Raw genomic sequence first — 17673 nt, 5'->3', positions numbered from 1 at the left:
CAGCCCCCTGAGTAGCTAGGATTATAGGCATGAGCCAGCCACATAGCTATCAATGATACATTTTTCAACATGAAAACCCAATTGGTAAATTAGATTGTTCTTCCCATCATGGGCAAGTTTCGGAAATTGTCTCTGAATTCCCAGCTGAGTTCATCCAAGCCCTGGTTCTCCAGCAAGTTACCTCCTATGAAAATAGACCAAGGACAATGAGGCAGATTGAATGAATAATCCTTTAATCTTCAGTACAATATTTGTATTCAAGGCCTTTCTTTTAGTACCTTGTTATATTTTAAAATGATGAGCTTTCATTTTATCATGGGATTTGTTACATTTTGAGAACATCATGAAATATTTTTTACATTTAAAAGGGCATAAAGAATAACAGAGAAAAATCAGAGTTCCTAATCTCCAGTGAAGAAAGAAAGATCAGTAATAGAGTTGCCAGCCTCTGTCTACCCTCGATAATCAACACTCCCTCCCTATGAAGTAACCACCCTCCTGATTGTGGTATTCATTATTGCCATGCATTTATTCATACTTTACAACATATCCTTATGCCTTTCCACAACATATGCTGCTGCTTCATATCCTTTAAAAGTTTACATCAGTGGTGTATTATATATTTTTCTACAACTAGTTTTTTTCTATATAACATTATATTTATAAAAATGTAACCATATGGTAACATGGGACTCTAATTCACTCAGTTTTCACTGATTTACTTTTGAACATACCACAATTCATTTACCCACTCTGGTACTGATGGACATTTAGAAGTAAAATAGAGAATACCAAACTTGGCACCGGTGACTCACATCTGTAATCCTAGTTACTTAGGAGGTTGAGATCTGAGGATCGTGATTTGAAGACAACCCAGGCAGAAAAGCCCATGAGACTCTTATCTCCAATTAACTACTAGGAAGCCAAAAGTGGTGCTGTGGCTCAAGTGGCAAAACACTAGCCCTGAGTAAAAAAGTTCATGGATAACATCCAGACCCTGAGTTCAAGCCCCAAGTCCAATACCAAAACTTAAAAATTAAATTGAGAGAGAGAGAGAGAGAGAGAGAGAGTGAGAGAGAGAGAGAGAGAGAGAGAGAGAGAGAGAGAATATCCCCTCAGTCTGTAAAATTAATGTTTGCTTGGTATCTATCCAGGCTTTCTTTTTCTGCATGTATACACACAGATTTTTAAAAATATTCTTTCAATATAGGATTTCTACTAGAAATTGTATTCTAACATTTGTTCTGGGTTACCTAATATGTATATATGTATGTATGTATGTATGTATGTATGTATGTATGTATGTATGTATGTATGTATGTATATACATGTATTTTTGACATTTGCTAAATCAGTGCATATAGGCCGGCCACTTTCTTTTTAGCAGCTATATAACGTTCCACTGTATGAGTGCCTACAGTCCTAGATGATATTTGAATACTCATTAAATGCTAGAAACTAGGAATGCTTGCCACAAGACCATGGAGCATATCTTTTGATGTTGTTGTTGTTTTGGTTGGTTGTGGGGCTTGAACTCTTGGCCTGGCACTGTCACTGAACTGTTCAGCTTGAGGTGAGCACTGTAACACTTGAGCCACAGCATCACTTCTGGTTTTCTGGTTGTTAATTGGAGATAAGAGTATCATAGACTTTCTTTCCCGGGGCTGGCTTTGAACTGTGATCTTCAGATCTCAGCCTTCTGAGTAGCTAGGATGACAGGTGTGAGCCACCAGTGCCCTGCTAAGCATGTCTTTTTGTTATCCTGTTTTATAGACATCAGAGCTGGTGCACAGCAAGGCTAAAGAGCTTTCCAGATCTGTGCTATAAGTGGAAGAAGCAGATGTAAGCATGAGCATCCTGGCTCTGCATCTGTGCCCTTAATGACCATGCGACACTGCTTCTCAGATATGGTCCATTGACCAGTCCCCTCTTGGTGGACACTGGAGCTGCTCGAAGATTTGTGCTTTTGTAAACAATACTGCAGTGAGTATTCTTGTCACTTCTGGAAGTCTTTTTCTGTAGTGAAGGTTTCTAATATCCAGTTTTTAGGAGGAAAATGTTCATTCAAAATTAGTTATTGCATGGGCTGGGAATGTGACTTAGTGGTAGAGTGCTTGCCTTGCATGCATGAAGCCCTGGGTACCTCAGTACCACATACGCAGAAAAACCTGGAATTGGTGCTGTGGCTCAGGTGGAAGAGTGCTAGCCTTGAGTAAAAGAAGCTCAGGGACAGTGCCCAGGCTGAGTTCAAGCCCCAGGACTGGCACCAGAATTTTGTTTTTTGTTATTTCTGGGTGCTGGGTGGCTTATGCCTCTAGTCCTAACAAATCAGGAGGCTGAGATCTGAAGATCACGGTTCAAAGTCTAAGCAGAAAAATCCATGAGTCTCTTATTTCTAATTAAGCACCAACAAGCTGAAAGTGGAGCTATGGCTCAAATAGTAGAATGACAACCTTGAGTGAATAAAGCTAAGCAAGAACATGAGGCCCTGAGTTAAAGCCTCAGTACTAGCACACAAAGTAAAAATATTTATTGATCTCTAGGCACTGGTCAAGATCAGGGCTCGAATTAAGTGAGTTGGCCAGAATTTTACTTCTCTGATGCACTGGAAAGGTCATCTAAGTGCTTTGCTCCTAACTACTGTGTGTTTGCCTGGTAGTGCAATGACTGAGTTTGTGTGCACAGCCAAAGTTCTCCATTTGCTAGAAGGTCAGTGGCTGCAGTGCCTCGGAGGCTGGGTTAGAGTTAACAGGGGCAAAACACGGTCTCTTCAGCATATTCACAGTATAATGGTACAAAGAAGTTAGCCATGGTTTCTGTGCCTCCCATTTTCATTGAACCTTGTAGCTAGCAAAAGGACTTTTTAGGCCTCTTGGGATAATGAAACAAGTTAATGCATGTAGACTGCCTAATATACATAGAGCTGAAACATGGTAGGTCTGAACTACCATACTGAAGACCTCCTTTGCATTTTAAAGGAAATGGGGAAGAAGTAGCTTTTTCACAGGGTTTAAACTTTTAGCAGTAGGGGCTGGGAAGGTGGCTCAGTGGTAGAGTGCTTGCCTTGCATGCATGAGGCCCTGGGTTTGATTCCTCAGCACCACATAAGCAGAAAAAAAGCCAGAAGTGGTGCTATGGCTCAAGTAGTAGAGCACTACCCTTGAGCTGAAGAGCTGAGGGACAGCACCCAGGCCCAGAGTTCAGGCCCCACAACCTACAAAAAAATTAACAGTATAAAAAGATATTCACTTTAAAAAACAAACTAACCTCATATTCTGCCATTTATCGGTGTCTCAAGCCTGTAATCCTAGCTATTTAGAAGGCTAAGATATGAAGATATCAGTTCAAAGCTAGCCCTGGAAGGAAAGTCTAAAAGACTCTTATCTCCAATTAACCATCAAAAAAGCCAGAGGTGGAGCTGTGGCTCAAGTGGTAGAGCAAAAGCCTCTAGTAAAAAACTAGGGAATAGTGCTCAAGCCCTGAGTTCAAGCCCTAGTACTTCCCTCCCAAAAGTGCTTTGTTTTTCCTATTGGAGACACAGGGCTTTTATGAGGTGGATAATTCTATTTGTCAACCTTGTCTGTGAGTGTACAGAGACTTGCTTTATTTTAATCCAATATACTTCACATATATGCTTTATGCAGTTTTGGGTTTGTTTGTTTGTTTGTTTTGGCCAGTCAGGGAGCCTGAACTCTGGGCCTGGGCACTGTCCCTCAGCTCAAGGCTAGTGCTCTACCACTTGAACACAGCACTACTTCTGTCTTTTTCTGCTTATGTGGTGCTGAGGAATCGAACCCAGGACCTCATGCATACAAGGCAAGCACTCTACCACTGAGCCACCTTCCCCACCCTATAAATGCATTGCTTATCTTTTGGGGGGAGACCCCAAACGGAAAAGAGACCTTACATTTTTTTTAAAAAACTTATTCTTATTTTCATGTAGTTATATTAAAAAGTTGCTTCCCAACAAAGTAGTAAAGTCAATGAATTTTGATCAATGTCACCCCTTTCATCATTCTCCCCCCAATCCTCCCAACCCCATTCCTATCCTCAATTTTCTTAATTTTGTAGAAAATACATTGAATTTTATGACTGCATTCCCTCTTTCCTCTCTTCATTAATGTACTATTCAGTTCCTTTTTTATAGTTGTAACAGGTTATTTTATATACTTCTAAAAGGTATTTTATTGCAAATACAAGCATACATCTTCATTTGTATACAAATATTAAAAAACAAATATAGACTAGATTTTTTTCATGTTGCCTTTTAATTTAAAACTATATTTTAGCTAGGCATAGTGTCATGCAGATCCCAAATTCAAGGCCAACCTAGGGAACTTAGCAAGACACTATTCCAAAATAAAAAAGGCTGAGGATATAGCTCAGTGGCACAGCCTAGCACACATGAAGCCCTGGATTCAATAACCAATACAATGTATATGTGCCCAAACATATTTATCGATAAATATAACAAATGTATGTATGTATATATATATATATATATATATATATGTATATATATATATATATATATATATATATATATGATGTGCCACACAGACACATAAAAAGTTAGTTCTATTTTTCAATTTTTGGAGGTACTGGGCTTTGAAATAAGGACTTTCTGATTGCTAAGTAATTACTCTACCACTTGAGCCTGCCCCAAACCCTTTAGTAATTTTCTGTATAGGGCCTCATGCATGCAAGGCAAGCGCTCTACCACTAAGCCAGCTCCTCTAGTACTTTGTATTTCTAAAAGCCACAGATGTGTATCTAGCAGCATTCCTAAGGGTTATTTCCCTTATTTCTAAAAAGCATTTTCCCTGTAACAAGTGTCAAATCTCTCTTATGTTAGCTCAAACATATCTCTACCATAAATCCAACCTAGTTCCTCCAACTAGGAGTAAACATTTACTCCTCTTTGACTTCTTATAGCATGAATTCTGGGTCCCACATAGAGTATGAATCATTTCTCCCTTAAATTAAATTTCTATATGTTATCATTTGAAAGTAAAGTCTGAATCATCTCTTTTTCCTTAGGGTCTCTGCAAATATAAAAGAAGCCTAGAGAGTTCAGTATGTACACGTAAGGAACAGGGAGGAAGCAGAGGAAGCAGGAAGCCCAGTTTCACTTACAGCTCTGCATCTTTATCTAAAATTGGGATGATAATTGTGGCTTTAAGAACCTTGTCACAATGTTCTAAGGATCATGAACAATAGCCCAGCAGATTACAAACACATGAGAGGGAGTAATAGTGTTTTGACATCTGGCACCCACACCCCTTAATCATTAATATTTGACAGATTAGCAAATGAAGGCCTATGGAGGTGAAATTGCTTGAGGTAATGATAGGACCAAAGTGTGAAAACTGACAATAGTGACCCTGGAACCAAAAGTGTTTATCCTTTTCTGCCTGCCTGTGTTAGGATCTGAAGTTAGGATTTCTCTGACTCCTGTTTTTATCTCATTTTTAACCTGGCATCTTGGTAGTTGAGAAATAAAAAGGAAGGAGGATTATCTATAGAGAAATTGTCTTTCAGAATAGGACAAAAAGAGGTAGTTCATAAAAGAGGAACTCCAACTGGTTAGTAAAATGTGGTGGGGTGAGTTAAATCTTTCTAGTAATTAAAGAAATTCAAAATAATCCTCAAGATGTCATTTTCAGTCACAAAGTTGGCAAATAAAATAGGAATACATACCATTGGCAAGTGTACTGAGATATTGGCACTCATACACTGCTGGTGGTAGTAGAAAGTGATACAATACATTTTTTTCTGGTCCATTTAGAAGTAGATATCATAATACTGAAATTGGTTCTGTAACTTTAATTTAGGAATTCCCTTTTCTAGGAAATCATTCTAAGCAAAGAATCACAAATATGCAGCAGATTATACTTTGACTTTTAAGTCACAAGAACTATTAAAATATCTAATTCTTAAAATATAGTATATCCATTAAGTGGAATACTATACAACAGTGATTATAACTAGCATTTAAAGTTGTAGCAGGTACACTAACATATACTACTGACTGACACTGTGCTATTGTTTAAATACAAGATTAATTTTAATCAGTAGAACAATTCTGTGAACATATTATCATTATTACCTCTATTTTGCAGATGAGGACACTGAGTCTCAGAGAGGTTAAATCATTTCAAACCTTATGCTTAATACATTGAATAATGTAGATTTAACTTTAGGCCTGTTTAATGCCAGAGCCCATTGCTCCATCTACAGTGCCATATGCAGCTGTGATTATGTTTTAGAGGAGTACTCAATGACACTCTAAAATGGCCATCATATCATGGCAAATGAAAGTAGCAAGTTACAAAATAATGGCCGCTGATGACAATTCTATTTAAAGATTACATTTTTTTCACTGTTCTTCCCTATTATATTTTTTTACATAAAACGGCTATACCTTCACAGCAGTTAGTAATGGTTTTCTGAGTGGTGACATCATGGGTTAATTTTCTCTCTTTCTCTCTCTCTCTCTCTCTCTCTCTCTCTCTCTCTCTCTCTCTCTCTCTGTGTGTGTGTGTGTGTGTGTGTGTGTGTCTGTCTGTCTGTCTGTCTGTCTGTCTCTCTGTCTCTGTCTCTGTCTTTCTCTGTCTTGTTTTGGTGATACTGAGGATTGAAATCATGGCCTTGCATTGGCTAGGAAGGCACTCTACCACTTCAGTCATGCCTCCAGGGTTTTTTTGCTTTAGTCATTTTTCAGATAGTGTCTTGTGCTTTTGCCCAGGTTCACATCAGACACTGTTCTTGCTATGGCTACCTCTCAAGTATCTAGGGCCACAGATGTGCATCACCATTTCTAGCTTGTTTTTAAAAGAGTCTTGTTAACTTTTGCCCAGGGGTGCTACAAACTGCAGTCCTTCTATCACTACCTCCCAAGTAGCTGGGACTACAGGCATGTACCACCACATCCTGTCCTATGAAAAACATACTTTAAGGACTTGAAATATAACTAGGTGGTACAGCACTACAAATAAAAATTTTTGTGCTAATCTTGCAGTTCAAATTCAGGGCTTGAGTGCTGTCCTTGAATTTTCTTTTTTGCCTCTCTCAAGGCTAGAACTCTACCACTTGATCCATAGTTTCATTTCTGGCTTTTTGGTGGTTAAATGGAGATAAAAGTCTCACAGACTTTTCTGCCCAGGATGGCTTCAAACTGAAATCCTCAGATCTCAGCCTCCTGAGTAGCTAAAATTATAGGCGTGAGCCACCAGTGCCTTGCTAATTTTTGTAAAAAGATATGTCTTATTTGAGATCTAGCATGCATGAGGCCCTGGGTTCCCATCTCCAGCAACACAAAATTTTTTCTTAAAAAAATAAGAACACACATTACATGAACAATCAACAAAAATGAAAATATTTGTGCCAAACAAAACCTGATAGGAATCTACCCAGAATAATGTAAATCCAGATACAGTAAAAACAAACAAACAGAAAAAACCCACTTGCACATCCATGTTCTTTGCCATAGTAGTTGTGATAGCTAAGTAATGGAAACAGCCCAGATACTCTACTACAGATGAGTGGCTCAATATTCAGTGAAATTTTACTCATCTATTACAATAAAGAATATTATTACATTTTCAGGGAAAGGTATGGGCCTAGAAAACAACTATGTTAAGTGAAATAAGCCAGACTCAAAAGGACAAATGGTGCATATTTTCTCTCATATGTGGAAGCTAGATCTAAACTACAAGCATATACATGATAATGTATACAGGGTTTTATGCATATACACACAAACTGACTAAAGGTTAGTATGTATACTTAGGGAGGAGTCCAAAGGTGTAATTCCTCTGAACAACTAAGGGACTGCTTAAAAAATGAGTAACAGTGGCAACATGTTTGGAGGAGAAGACAATGGAGGGACACACAAAAGGAGGGAGTATGGATGAGCAAATGCAGTCATTATGTCATTCAATATACATAAAAATAGAACAACATAACGAGGGTAGGGATAGGAGAGGAGAAATGGGGTAGAACAATGGAAAGAGTAACACTGATCAAGATGCATTGTACTCATGGACTTGTAACCCTTTTGCACAACTACTTAAAAATAAATGAATAAAAAATAAAATCTGAAAGCAAGCCCTGTGTATACTTTGTGTCCATAACACATTCATAAGAAAACTTAAAAAACTGAGTGCTCATCCAGGTGCTGGTGGCTCAGGCCTATAATCCTAGTTACTCAAGAAGCTGAGATATGAGGATCAAAGTTTGAACATGCTCAAGCAGGAAAGTCTGTGAGATCATCATCTCCAATTAAGTACCAAAAAAGCCAGAAGTAGAGCTACGGCTCAAGTGGTAGAGCACTAGCCTTGAGGAAAAAAAGACCCCAGGAACAGTGGCCCTGAGGATGGGCACACACACACACACACACACACACACACACACACACACACACACACACACACACACACACACAATCTGTGTTACCAACATTTTTTACACTTGTGTCTAATTACAGAGCTGCTACCATTTCAGCCATTCTTTGGAGAACTCTGTGGGCATGTGGAGCTATGTAACTCTGTAATCTCTAGGGATTTTGACTTTATCGAAGTATCTTTCAGAACTCAAACTCTTGGACCCTCATAACCTGTAATAGTCCCCAATTTTTAGCTTGTAGACCCTTGAGGCAAAGGGAAAAGTAGTTGACAAGAGGAGACCTCAGTTCTAAATGTGTGAGTGATGTTCTCACTCTGGCTGTACTCTAAAAGTACAGCTTACTATTGTAGGAGTGAGTGGGTGAAGTGAGATTTTTCTTTTTAATTTTAAGAAAAGGCCTTTATAGCCCAGTACCAATGGCTCACATCTGTAATTTTAGCTACTCAGGAGGCAGAAATCTGAGGATCAAGGTTTAAAGCCAGTCTGAGCAGGTAAATCCATGAGACTTATCACCAATTAATCACCAAAAAGCATGAACTGAAGGTGTGGCTCAAGTGATAATAGACCAGCTGTGAGAAGAAAAATATAAGGGGCAGTGCCCAGACCCTGGGCTCAAGACACACACACACACACACACACACACACACACACACACACACACACACACACAGAGAGAGAGAGAGAGAGAGAGAGAGAGAGAGAGAGAGAGAGAGAGAGAGAGAGAGAGAGAGGAGAGAGGGGGGGACACTTATACCTGAAATGTTTGGAACTACTGGAACAGAGTCTAAACATGGCTATTAGATCATTAGCATCAAGTGTCAAAGAGTACTAGTTTCTGTCCTTAGGATAAGGCTATATTTTTGCTAGGCATTAAAAGAGATCGCTTTATCATTTGTAAGCATCATCTTCATGATGTTTGTATATATTCATTAAACCATCAATTTATTTTATTTTATTTTTAAAAAATTATTTTTGTGGGCTGGGAAAGTGGCTCAGTGGTAGAGCACTTGCCTTGCATGCATGAGGCCCTGGGTTCGATTCCTCAGCACCACATAAGCAAAAAGAAATAAAGCAGGAAGTGGCACTGTGGCTCAAACGGTAGAGCACTTGCCTTAAAAAAAATTATTTTTGCTGGACGCTGGTGGCTCCCGCATGTAATCCTAGCTACTGAGGAGGCTGAGATCTGAGGATCACAGTTCAAAGCCAGCCCAGGCAGAAAAGTCCGTGAGACTCTTATCTCTAATAAACCACTAGAAAACGGGAAGTGGTGCTGTGGCTCAAGTGGTAGAGCGCTCGCCTTGAGCTGAAGAGTGCAGGGATAGCTCCCAAGCCCAGAGTTCAAGCCCCACGACCCACAAAAAAAAATATATTTTGCAAGTGCTAGGGCTTGAACTCGGGGCTTGGCCAGTATCCATGAGCCTTTCTGTGCTCAAGGCTAGTGATCTACAACTTGAGCCACAGTGCCACTTCCAGCTTTTTCTGAGTAATTTATTAGAGATAAGAGTGTCATGGACTTTCTTGCCTAGGCTGGCTTCAAACCATGATCCTCAGATCTCAGCTTCCTAAGTTGCTAGAACTATAGGTATGAGCCACTGGTACTCCTGGCTCATCAATTGTTTTTATACCTTTACGACTTTTGTTGGTATCTTTCTTTCCTTCTCTAAGAACTCCTGATATCTAAAACTGACTATGTCTCCAGCATAGCTTATTATGTAACCCTATTCTCCACCCATTACCATACCAAATTTGTTCCTTCTCCTATTCCTGCTCTTGCTGTTGGCAACATTTTCCAAACAGTTCCCAAATTAGAAACTTGAACTCTTTCTTGTCCCTCACCTTCACATCCAATTGATCACTGAGCCTCCTTGATTTTTACCTGTCCAGCATGTTTCAGCACTGAGCTGCCTGCTCCATCCTTGCAACTGCCTATTTCATCAGCTTCTTCGTGGCAGGCAGAGGTCTCTTGCTTTAAATTATTTTTAATTTTTTTAAATTTTATTCTCCTTAAGTATTTGTACAAAGGGGATTCAATTCAATGTGTCATTTTTTTAGTGCGATGCATCTTTCTAAAACATAAAGGCTAGAACTCTTGGGTTGTCAGTCAAGGAATGGACCAATCTGACCACAGCCTATTTTGCCAGCCTTATCTTCTGCTATGCCTCAAAAGACACCCACTTTGTTCTCTGATCACCCTGAGCACACCATGCATTTTCTGTTTGTGCTGTTTGGAATGCTTTGGTTCTGCTTTATGTCTTCTGTCTCATGGCAACCCCACTTCCCTTTTGCGACTTATCTCAAGTACATTTCCTCTAGGGAAACTTCTTTTTTTTAAATATTTTTTATTGTAAAAATAGTGTACAGAGAGGTTACAGTTACACGAGTAAGGTAATGAGAACATTTCCTATCGAGCATTGTTACTTCCTCCTTTGTTTTTCCCCTACCATCCCCTCCCACCCCACCACCCCAACTCTACCCTCCCTACCCCCCACAAGTTGTAAAGTTTGTTTTCAACATAGTGTCTTGTACATCTCATTGTTACAATGGCTCAACCTGTATCCCTATTTAAGCATTTTGGTTTTTAGGGAAACTTCTTAATAGAACTAAATAGAATTTACCTTTACCTCATCTGTCTCTTTAATCCATCTCTTCTATTTTTTTATTTTGTGCGAGTACAGGGGCTTGAACTCAGGGCCTGGCTTCTGTCCTATAGCTTTTTTTCTCGGCACTGGAACTCTACCATTTGAGCCACAGCTCCACTTCTGGCTTTTTTCTTGTTAATTGGAGTCTCAGAGACTTTCATGCTCAGGTTGACTTCAAACCACAATCCTCAGATCACAGCTTCTGAATAACTAGGATTACAGGTATGAGTTATTACCCAGCTAATACTTCTATTTTAATGAAATAACTCTTTATGCTCATTAGTTTCTGTTTTCTCATATATGAACTCCTAAGGGGCAGACCCTATGTTTTCTTTCCTCTATATGCCACCTAAACTCTGGCCATATAAATATGACTTTTCATGACATGAGCCTTTGCTCAGGTGGGTCAGTCTCTGAGTATGCCAAGCTCCCTTCCTCCCTTTCTCTACATGGTGAGAAAATCTACTTATCTGTCAAGACTCATGTCATATGCAATGTCTCTAAATCTGTGTGCAGTCTCAGAGTTAGCTGTTTCTCATCCCCTCCCCTTGTGGTCCAACCTCAGTGATGGCATTTGCCACATGAGCATTCAATTATAATTATTAGCTTAACTGACACAAATCTCAGATAGTTGATTCATCTTTGTAGATTTAACACAAAACGTAACAAACAATAAATACATCCTTGACCAATAATTAAAGTCTAATTGATGTATGGTGACCTGGAAAGAGCTACTGGGTAGATTAGTAAGCTTTGAGGACTTATTTACATAACTAGTCCATGCACTTGTAGGATGATGCTGGATTCACTTTTTTTTTTTTTTTTTAGTACTGAGGGCTTGAACTCAAGGCTTCATGCTTGTTAGGCTGGTATAATACTGCTGAGGTACGTCTCTTTGGTCATGGGTTATCTTTGTGATATACTCTCCCTTCCTGCCTGGGCATGTGACTGAGCCATGAGCTTTGCCTACTTTGGGCTTTGCATCATTGCTAGAATCATAGGCAGCATGCCACTATGTTTAGTTTTCCACCATGCAGACAGATCATCAAAGATTTTTCTGCCTAGGCTAGCCTGACATCATGATCCTTTCAAGGTCAATCTCCTACATAACTTGGGATAATATGTACACACCACTGCATCCAGCTATAGGTTGAGAAAGAGTCTTACAAATTTTCTCCCCAGACTAGCCTCAAACTTTGAATCTCCCAGTTTCAGCCTCCTAATAATTATCTAAAATTAAAGGCATATACCATTGGCACATAGGTTTTTCACAGTTTTGACTCTAAACCTGTCCTTGTTACTTTTCTAGGTGCTTAATGCTCAATAGTCAATCCACTGCCTATCCTCACCCCCTGCCCATGAGTCCTGGTTCTGATGCAACCTATGGTCATGCAGGGATGCCCTTTTACCTTCCCACGATGTCATGAGTGGCGGGCTGCTGACCGCTTCCATCACAGCAGCAGCCTCCGAAGCACCGTCCTCCAGCCTCAGGTAAGAGTAAAAGAAAGACTGGTGGAGAAAGAGAGAACATAGGATGTGTGTGTGCACTTGGGATAGGAAAGTTTCCTAAATTAGCTTGGGAACACTCTGTATTGACATAATTCTTCCCAGATAGCATGGAGCCTAACTCAAATCCATCTCTATTACTCATTGTGTGTATGTGGGATGGGTCATAGATCAAGGAAAGGCATTGATCCGGGGAATCCAAAGTGCTCACTGATGTGTGTGTGGGGGGGGAAGTTCTGGCTGTCCTAGCAAACATGATTAGGAAAAAGCACGACCTTCAGTTGCCTTGGATTCCTGTGGCATATCTCATAATCTCTAGGTAGCTCTCTCATGCCATTGGCTCTTCCTCTCAAGTACATAGTCCTCTCTGCTGGTACTTTCCCCAAGACACAGCCAGGACAGCTTGGTCATGGCTAGGTCACAAGGAAGCCTTTTCTAACTCTGAGACATTTCTAGTCCAGAAAACTGTGAGCCTGGCATAAGCTCAGTTACCTCAACACAAGGGATGCTGAAGCCTGGAGCTAGCACCACTTCCCACTCCTGGCCAGTCATACCCTGCCACCCTAGTTGGCTCCACTCAGACCCCTAGAAAGGGTTAGGCAGCTGCACAAACTATTCCTGTAGGTGGGCCTCAGCATGGAAACAATGTGGAACTGTGGAAAGCCCAGAAGACTCTGTGGGAGATAAATAAGGATGGGAACAGAACTCTTCTTTGGTAAAAACAAAGTGTTTTCCCAAAGTACTGAGGGGTGAGGTTCCAGCTCTGGAATGTTAACCTTTCCCCAGGCAAGAGAAGGAGAAGAGTGGCCATTTCCAGGAGGGGCAATGCCTCTAGTCTTCTGACTTAGGGAAAAGGGCTTCCCTTAGTCCAGCCTAGTGTAGCACAGGCCAGCACCTCTGGCACTGGATCTCTGCATAAGACTACTAGGTTTTATTGTCCCATCTTCCTCCCCTGCAGAAGCCCATACGGGGATAGGGACATGGCTCAAGGGGTAGAGAGTTTGCCTAATAAATGTGAGACCCTGAGCTCAAATCTTAGTACCACCACCAAAAAAAGAAAGGGAAAGAAGAAAGGAAGGAAGGAAGGAAGGAAGGAAGGAAGGAAGGAAGGAAGGAAGGAAGGAAGGAAGGAAGGAAGGAAGGAAAGAAGGGAGGGAGGGAGGGAGGGAGGGAGGGAGGGAGGGAGGGAGGGAGGGAGGGAGGGAGGGAGGGAGGGAGGGAGGGAGGTCAAAAAGGGATCCTAGAGATCACCCATTTACCTCTGTGCTTGGTGTCTGAGTGTTATATTTCTTTCTCCAATCTCTCTGTCTCTCAAAGGCAGGGTATAGCACTCCTTTGTTTTCACAATGGTCATTGATGAACCTTCGGGACCCTGGACTCATGGAGGGTCATCCAATTCAGAAGGATTCTGCTGCACCAGCTTCCTGATGTTGCCATACTATGGCACTGTCCCAGGTGTCCCAGGAGACCTATTGAGTGATTTACTTGAGGATCCTGCTCGTTCCCAAGCTCATCCTCTTGTCAGGCCTTTGGAGAATTTGCTTATTAAAGATTTGTCAAAGTGTCCAAATCCTTTCACTCATCTCAGAGGAGCAGTGGGCCTGGAGGCAGAATGAGTTTTGGGGGGTCTTTCATGGAAAGGAAAAATTAATCATCAGAAGCTACCTTCTGCAGGCTCTGCTCAGAATCATGGAATGTCCAATCTCACTCCTGTCACCCTTGGCAGCCTAGGAGGGCCATTTTGGCCCTGGTGTGGCAGGCCCAGTTGAGAGAGAGCCGGAATTCCCCAGGAACAAAGCTTTGATTCACTGGCCAGGCCCTGACATAGCCGCCCCCTCCAGATTCCTGGGGGGTCAATAAACAAACAGGGTGACAGCCCCCGCCTCCTGGCCTGGCTCCACTCTGCCTGCCTCCCTTAGTTGCCTTGCTCAGAGCAGCTCAGGACTGAGCCTGACTGCAGCTCACAAGACCCTGGGTCCGAATTCCTGCTGAGGGTTAATCATGGAGCTGCCGGATCCTGCCATGGACTCCCCAGGCAGCACAGGTAGGGTCAGCTCACAGGGCACAGGGCCTGAATTCTGAGCTTGGTGCCTGGAGCTTGGAGGCTGCCTCCCTTTCCTTTCATGACGTGCCTGTGAGCAGTGGTTTCAATGGGTTGATTGGTTTCCTAAATAGCCTTGGAGAGTCTTTGTAGGGAGGAAGTTACAGTTTAGGAGGAGGAGAGACTGGAGAAATCTCAGTTGCTATAGCCCCACCAGCTTATTTCCATAGGAAGGCCAGTGGGTAAACAGGCTGGCATGTAGGTCTCCCTAGGCTGATGTAGAGCAGCCAGACTGAGATTTCCAGAATGAATTCCCCTTCCCTTCATCCACTCCTGCCCTGTATGCTAGGCACTATGCCATTGTGCTATCATGTTCCTAGTCCTAGAAATATTCTGACAGGGTCTTATCAAGTTCCCAAGTTATATACTATGAAACTGAAAGCCCAAGACAACACATTGTCAGGCTTCATGGCTTGTCCTCTTGGCTATCAGGATCTGGGATGCGCCTTTAGTTCTTTCTCAGACCATGTTCCCCTTCAAAACCAGTGCCCCTTTACTAAGATGGAAGGTATAGGGAATTGGAGGGAGGTGGCCTTAAGACTCAGGTCCATTTGGGACATAGGATACCTACCATTAAGGTACTCTGAGCTGGTTTGTTATCTGTCTGAGGTGTTTTTGTTTGTTTGTTTTTGGAAAGCATGGGGTTTGAACTCAGGGTCTGGGCACTGTTCTTGAGCTTCTTTTGCTCAGGGCTAGCACTCTACAACTTGAGCCACAGTACCACTTCTGGCTTTTTCTGTTTATGTGATACTGAGAAATCGAACCCAGGGCCTCATGCATGCTAGGCAAGCACTCTACCACTAAGCCACATTCTCAGCCCCTCTTTGTGAGTTTTTATGGGGCACCTCCTCAGTGTTAGTTTATAGAAGGTTCAGTAAACTCTGAGAGCCTGAAGTATAACTCTATACCACTATAACTCAGTTTGAAGGCTATAGTTGTTCATGTTTGGGCAGTTCTGATCACCTCCTCTTCCTCCTCCTCCTCTTCCTTTCTTCCCCTCCTCACCTTCTGCTGTTTCTGCTGCTGCTTCTGATTCTCCACCTTTTCTTTCTTTCTTCCTCTTCTTCTTCCTCCTCTTCTTCTCCTTCTTTATGAGATAGGGTCTTACTTTGTAGTTCTGGATAGCCTAGAGCTCCCAATCCTTCTGCCTCAACATCCTGAGCATAAGGATTGCAGGCATGTGCTATCACCCTTGATCTAACCAGCTTCTTACCTAATGTAATAGCTTCCAGGATTCCCTCTAGGTAGTGGTCCTGGTAGAATTAACAGTTGGAGTAATCATTACAGTAGGCAGTATGTCTATGTGACTGACTTTGGCTTGGCAGAGAATAGTGCCATGGAGACTTTCTATATTGCTCCCCATGAAAACACACACACACACACACACACACACACACACACACACACACACACACACAGACCACATACACACACACCAAGGAGGATTTCTGAACCCTGGTGCTCATCCTCCTTTATTCACTCTTGTCCCACCCATGGCTTGGCACACAACAGGTCATGGCATACAGTGGAAATCACAGAATGTCTATATTTCTGTCTAGGTTAGAGCTGCTCTTGCTGCCCCTGCACCTCCTTGGGATGGTGCTGGGGATCCCTGCATAAGTCCAAAGCTGCTGAACGGGTCTATTGGTGCCGTTGCCCCTCTGGAACCATCAGCCATGAATCTGTGTTGGAATGAAATAAAAAAGAAGTCTCACAATCTCCGGTAAGGCTTGGCCCATAGAAACTGATACCTTAGGGAATGAGACAGTATCGGGCTGTTTTACCTGTTGTGGTTTGTCAGTCTATGGATCCTCCTTTCCTTGGCCTCATCACCTACTTCTCCCCATCCTTTTCCTGGCACTAGGGAAAGAGCTCTGAGTTAGAAATCATGAAATTTGCTGGACACTGGTGGCTCATGCCTGTAATCCTAGCTACTCAGGAGGCTGAGATCTGAGGATCATGGTTCAAAGCTAGCCCAGGCAGGAATATCCATGAGACTCTTGTCTCCAATTAACCTCCAGAAAACCAGAAGTGGTGCTGTGGCTCAAGTGGTAGAGCCCTCATCTTGAGCTGAAGAGCTCAGGGACCACGCCCAGGCCAAGAATTCAAGACTCACAATCAACAACAAAAAAAAAAAATCATGAAATTTATATTTGAGCCTCCATTTTAAATCTTGGGCAAGTTGTTTGACTTCTTAGAATTTTAGCTTCTACTTATTCTATATTTTATGGGGGGAAATGAGTGGAGGAATGATGCCTGCCCTCACTGGCTCATAGAGTAGCCACAAGGTTTGAAGCAATATTTAAAAACATTTTCTAAATATAAATATGTTGATGAGGAAGTGAGGGTGATGGTGACTCCCCCTCTTTGTCTTCCTGTCTTTTACCTTGATGGGTCTTAGTGTTTGCTTTTCCATGTCTTTATGTCTTCTACTCCCACTCATGGGCGATTAGCTCAGGTAAGTGCAACTCCATAAGATCCTGAAATCAATCTCTATATGTTATTCGCTTTCCCCTATCCCTATGTGTATGCCTGTCATCTTCCCTCTCCACCCTGTACCATCAAAGCCCCTGGCCTATTGTAGGTTTTGGTGGGATGAGGAGTCAGATAAACCTGGGTTCAGATCATAATTCTGCCAGTGACTTAGCTGTATGATTGTAGACAAACCATTTAACCTCTCTGGGTGATAGTAATGCCCACTCCAGATCATTGTGACACAAAAGAGTGGCCCAGGCAGAAGAAAGCAAAGGTAGATAGTTGTTATTGCCAGATAAGGACTACACACAGCCTTGATCACATTCCAACTACCTACTGCTTGGATTTCATATCAAGTTTCATTTAGGGGTCAGGGAAGGAGGACAAAGATGAGTACATGGCATACATTTTCCTTATTGCATAACTCTAGCCAATACTTTAGTCATCCTTTGGATCCCTCAAGCTGCTTACAGTTGTACACATCCTTGCTCATGTGGAGTACCCAGGATCAACCATCAACCCTGCCCATCCCAAGTACTGCAATCT

The 17673-nt window shown here is 41.8% G+C and overlaps 1 protein-coding gene across 6 annotated transcripts in view; it reads left to right on the top strand.

The window, feature by feature from the left end:
- Nucleotides 1–17673, top strand: part of Drp2 (dystrophin related protein 2) — a 50023-nt gene that overhangs the window by 2438 nt on the left and 29912 nt on the right. For 2 of the 6 annotated variants that reach the window (XM_070040066.1, XM_070040068.1), the window contains exons 2-3: nucleotides 12355–12536; nucleotides 16212–16375. In XM_070040066.1, coding sequence (XP_069896167.1) covers nucleotides 12420–12536; nucleotides 16212–16375 — 281 coding nt within the window. In that variant the 5' untranslated portion in view covers nucleotides 12355–12419. Of the gene's footprint in view, nucleotides 1–1949; nucleotides 1984–11217; nucleotides 11268–12350; nucleotides 12537–14521; nucleotides 14596–16211; nucleotides 16376–17673 lie in introns of those variants that run through there. The other 4 variants (XM_070040069.1, XM_070040067.1, XM_070040071.1 and 1 more) reach the window with 4 other exon arrangements.

The sequence above is a fragment of the Dipodomys merriami genome, unplaced genomic scaffold (assembly GCF_024711535.1).
Source record: "Dipodomys merriami isolate MVZ:Mamm:240054 unplaced genomic scaffold, mDipMer1.0.p SCAF_3, whole genome shotgun sequence".
Lineage (NCBI taxonomy): Eukaryota > Metazoa > Chordata > Mammalia > Rodentia > Heteromyidae > Dipodomys > Dipodomys merriami.
Note: the sequence above shows the minus strand (reverse complement) of the source record. Positions and strands in the feature narration are given on the sequence as shown.